This window comes from Telmatherina bonti (genome assembly GCF_933228915.1).
Source record: "Telmatherina bonti genome assembly, chromosome: 17".
NCBI lineage: Eukaryota > Metazoa > Chordata > Actinopteri > Atheriniformes > Telmatherinidae > Telmatherina > Telmatherina bonti.
The window spans coordinates 30,013,455-30,018,634 of NC_136615.1; the positions used below are offsets into that span (position 1 = coordinate 30,013,455).

Genomic DNA, 5,180 nt, shown 5'->3' on the forward strand with positions numbered 1-5,180 from the left:
AACTTGTGACTGGTAGTGTATATCTCCTTCACTCCTCTCAGGTTAAAGGTAATCTGTTGGCTAAATGGAGAAAATGATGTTGCTTTTTAGTCTTGAGCTATTTTAAGGTTCGTCTGTGAAAGCAAACTTAGTTTATTGCTGTCCAAGTGTCTGTATTTAAAATAAAATAAAATAAAATAAAATAAAATAATTAAATATTCTTTTGTTGTTATGGGATATTTAAACAAAAATAGATGATAAATACATTTTTAATTAAAAAAAATGTTGTGAGTTATTTTGGCCCACATAAAAGAAATAAAAAAAAAAAAAAAAAGTAAAAAATGATGCCTAACATCAGCTGGTTCAAACTTCTTGTCATTTACCCGAAAGTGAAAAAAAAAAAAAAAAAAAAAAAGCACAACCAACTTTCTGTTACTGGATATTTGACACATTTGGTGTAATTAATGGTAATATACCACTTGGAAAAAAATTGTCCTCGTCCAAACGATTATATCCTCTTCTTCTGACTCTTGCACCGTATTTTGGTTTATGAGAGGACTTTTTAAAGCATCTGATCCTGTCTGAGCAGGATCATTATGTGATGATTCTGTTACTGGTTTGGATCTAAGCTGGAAGTTTGACATGGAATTCTACTTTCTGGACCTCATGGTTCAGGATTATCTGTGGCTGCTCCCAGTTTTTGCCCTGTAACAGCTGCATTATATAAATATTGTAAATGGTTGAATTTGCTCCTGTTTTTATAAAATAATAAAACAAAAAGAAAGAGGACAAAGTAACTGCTTCAGATGTGGCACAGCCCTCTAAAGCCCTCTTTGTTAAAGTATCTTTATTGTCTATTTCAGCAAATGTTCAAATTTAATGGACGGCTTTCTCACATGAAAAGTTATCTGCATTGTAAGTTTACATTTATGTAGCATCACCTAGGAAATCTGATGCAATTTTAATGTTTGTTCTTTGATTTAAAAAGTGTTTCTGTATATTCAAGGACATCATGTCTGTTTGATTTTCATAATATCAGGGATATAAGCACAGTTGAACTTGAACTCTTAATAGGATTATTATAAATGTTGGCTTCTTTTCTTTTCTTTTTTATGGCTATAACACAAAGGGGCGTGTCTAAGTCCTATATAAAGTATGTATAGGTCCTACATATATTTACTTATATATTAATATATTTATTATATATAAGTCCTGGACTCCTATATACTTATGCATACTTCAACATAAATTCAGAAGAATAAATGCATAAATTCCACTTTTATTTTTTTCTATTTTCAGTTGTTGTGGACTTTACTACTAAAGTTTTTTATTTCTTTTAAATCAAAACTTATAGCAAAAGTGTTTGATGTCAGGGTTTGGGATTTTACAAGGACAAATCAAGATTTATTTTAGGGAAGTTCCTCAGCCTTGTATAAATGTCTGAGAGTGTTTCACATCTTGGAAATAACAGATGTTTGTTAAATTAGAAAAGAGATTATATTGAACTTGCATTTTCACTCATTCCAGAACTAATTGCTGCTCTCATCCTTTGAACCAGCTCAGAAAGAAGAACGTTCTCAAGTGGGATGCAGTCCACACTCATACAGCTGTGCTTACCCTGATGGAGATGTCAAAAAGTGACAAGTGAAGCCTTTCGGGACAAAAACTACGATGACAACTCTGACCTGCCTCTTGTGCCTTCTGAGCTGAAAGCAGATTGATAAAACGGACTGGCTCAGTTCAGCAGGAACAAGAGTTCAGTCAACACTTACGCCATGACCTCCAAGTAAGCAACAGCTGAGCTCAGGAAGAGAAGCTGATGCACATTATACAGGAAAGGACAGTTATAACTACTGATGTTGTAGTTTAATATTATGTAAAAGTAATTTAAAATGTTTAATAGTCTGTAAAACACTGAGTTATGTCTTTTTAATTTCCTTCTGGGATTTTTAATTTCACATTCTGTAATGCAATAGTGCTCACTAGTGTTCAAAAGAAGGAAGTAAAACACGACATGACAGGATGTTGGGATTTACTAAAAGAAGAAATAAAAAAAATGTCTTTTAATTCACAGAAATTATGTGGTGACTGATGGTATTTTAGTGAAATTTACATTAATACAGGGAAGAAAAACAAAACAAGAAAAGGAGGATCAGTAATTAAAATTCCCTTCATTTTATTTAGCAGACCAGGAGTTAAATGTGGTGAACAAAGTGAAATATTTAGGCCATATAATCAGAAATGATCTATATGATGATGATGATGATGATGATGATGATGAGAATGCCGTAAAATGTAAGCACAAGAAAATATTCTGACTCACAGGTTTAATATGTGTACAGATTATGTGAAAATAGCTCTTTTTAGAGCATATTGTACTCAATTTTATGCTGCTCATTTATGGTGCAAAACTAGCAAAGCTAAAATGAAAAAGCTTCAGGCGGCATTTCATGATGCTTTTAGAATATTGTTGTTATTTCCAAGATGGACGAGTGTAAATCCGATGCTTGTCTCAGATAACGTTCCTGCCCTTCATGCTGTGCTGAGCAATTTCATGTGTAGATTTATGTGTGGATTAAGACCGTGTTTTTCAACCTTTTTTGAGCCAAGGGACACTTTTTTTCACTGAAAATTGAGAAGGCACACCACAGGACAAAATCTTTTTTTTCTTTTTTTCTTAATTATTATTAAAAAAGCCCATATTATTAATATAAAGTCCATCTTGTCAAAGTTGCCTCGGATAGAAATAAGATAAACACAAGAAAAATAAATTTTATTATCTTTCACCTGGGACCTGGATGAACACAAAGCAGCTTTTTAGACCAATCAGGTGAAATTGTGTAATTTCTCAGGGCACATGATGATTTCTCACGGCACACTAGTGTACCACAGCACAGTGGTTGAAAAACACTGGATTAAGAGAGTCAACAAATGTAATTGTAATGGTTATGACTGAAGCCAAAATGAAGTGACACAAGGCATTTCTCCTGTTTTTGGAAGCACAGGAATGAATGTCTGTCTTTACGGATGTTTTTATAATTATGTGAATGTAATGCTGTCTGACGCTTAGCCCCCCCTCCTAACCCCTGTCCCTTTCTCAGGCCTGTGGAACTTAAACTGAAGTCAGCTCTCAAGGCTGCATTTACATCAGGTGGCACAGATGAACTGGGGAAAGTTCACAAACTCACTCACTGAATGCACACACTCACACACACACACTGTTACAGACACACTCTCTTATCCTTCACCGCCTTCTCCGGACATCGGCCCTCCCTCCACTCACAGAAGGTGAGTTGGATGGGCGCGCTGCTTGGCTGGCTGTGACCTAACTTGGCTGTCTGGGAGACCTAACCCCCCCCCCCCCCCCTCCCATATTGTGTGTTTTCGGAATGTGTGCTTATGTTTAGAGGTGTGTTTTTTGTTGCATCTTTATCCTTCCCTCTTGAGGTGAAGTGTAGAAATACTTCTTTTTTTTTCAACACCCAACCATCCTTCCTCATGTCATCGTTTCCTCATTTATAAGGCCGCGCCGGTGGCTGCAGGGCCTAAGCTTCAGTTTGGTTCTGTAAACTTCTCATAAATGTAAATGTCTGTATGTCTAACTTTGGACCTTGAATTTCCCCTCAGGGATAAATAAAGTATCTTTGATTTGATTTGATGTGTGTGTGTATATATAGGCTATGTGTCTATACATGAATGTATGTTTTTTTTCTTTTCTTATTAATTGCTGACATAAACCGATCTGTCTGGAATAAAGAATAAAGTAAATAAATAAGTAAAGTAAAACAACTAATTGACGCTGTTCCACTTCATCTCCACCAGAGGGCAGACTAACTGCAGTCTACATGTGATCCAAACGAAGAAGAAGAAACTAGCAACACTTCCCTGTAACGTTTAATAACGTTTCCATTCTGGTTATCGTAGAAATTATTTGTAAACTGTGACGTTAAACACAACATGTTCAGTCTGGAGACGTTTGAGAGTCATATACGTGCAGTAATGGTGGCTCTGGTGGAAGAAGCGGTGGTGGAACTGGGAAGACTTCTGAAGGAGTGCTCGACTGACGCTGCGGCCGCACAGCGCTGCTCCGCTGCGGCTTCAGCTGCGGTCATGAAGACTAAAGTTATCAAGAACGAAGAGACGACTCCACAAGAGGAAGAGCAGCTTTTTAAAGATGTCACGGTAATAAACTATACACACACTGGTAAAGCAGAATGATTATGCGGTTAAATAGTTCTGGTTTAAGCCTTTAAACTCGGAACGAGAGCCTTCTTTATCAGAGTTGCGGCATCCGCTTTACCAGCGGTCACGTGGGTCGTGGACAGGGCCGGATTAAATGTACACAAGCCCCTGGGCCCAGAGTGTTCCAGGCCCCCCCTTTCCCAATCGTAACATTGTAAAAATTGTGAATGATACACTGTGAAACGGCATTTCTAACATCTCTCAGCCAATAGCAATACACTGGACCAGGGCTACTCAATTAGATATTCAGGTGGGCCAGATTTTCAAATAAAAACATGATCAGAGCCAGTAAATAAAGTAAGGGAAAATGAATAAATAAACTAAATAAAGACACTTTTACATTTTGAAAAATAGGCAGTTTATTAATTTTTCTATTTTAAATTCAGTCCCACATGACAAGGACAAATGCACAAAATAAAATAATGAAAATTCCAGTCAGAACCTGTTTTTCTCCAAACTTTTAACATAAAATGGTCATATCAAACTAAAATTCTTGATGTGGTGCCTCCTCACAATATAATCTTTAAACACCGCCCAAACAGACCCACGCTGTAAGATTGTACTACAGTGCAGACAGCAGATCACTGATGATGAATAATAAACACACAACTACTGCACATCCACGTTTGTCACTGAAAGCATGATTTTGTTCATTACAAGTCATGTTTGTCAATAGATGAAATAGGTGTAACCAGCAAAATGATTTCATACATTTTTGGTGGAAATATTTGTATCAGCCAGTGATTAGAATTTGATATGAAACATGGTGGTGATTATGATCAATATTTCCTTACTGCCAGGTTTCATTCAACTTCAAGATATTAAGTTTAGATAATGAGGTTTTAAGGGTTTGTTTCATCTAACCAGTAAGGTTTGCCATGTGGTTGCATGTAATGCCCCAGCAGTATGGAGAGTATTTTATGTCGAAGGCACAGTGCATACGATACAGCAAATCCCTT

The 5,180-nt window shown here is 36.4% G+C and overlaps 1 protein-coding gene across 2 annotated transcripts in view; it reads left to right on the forward strand.

Annotated features, from left to right (window-relative positions):
- Positions 1 to 3,849: 3,849 nt before the first annotated feature.
- The window catches only part of LOC306767952 (uncharacterized protein), a 7,386-nt gene continuing 6,055 nt past the window's right edge, over positions 3,850 to 5,180 (forward strand). For both annotated transcript variants that reach the window (XM_079256127.1, XM_079256128.1), the window contains exon 1: positions 3,850 to 4,161. In XM_079256127.1, coding sequence (XP_079112253.1) covers positions 3,937 to 4,161 — 225 coding nt within the window. In that variant the 5' untranslated portion in view covers positions 3,850 to 3,936. The remainder of the gene's footprint in view (positions 4,162 to 5,180) is intronic.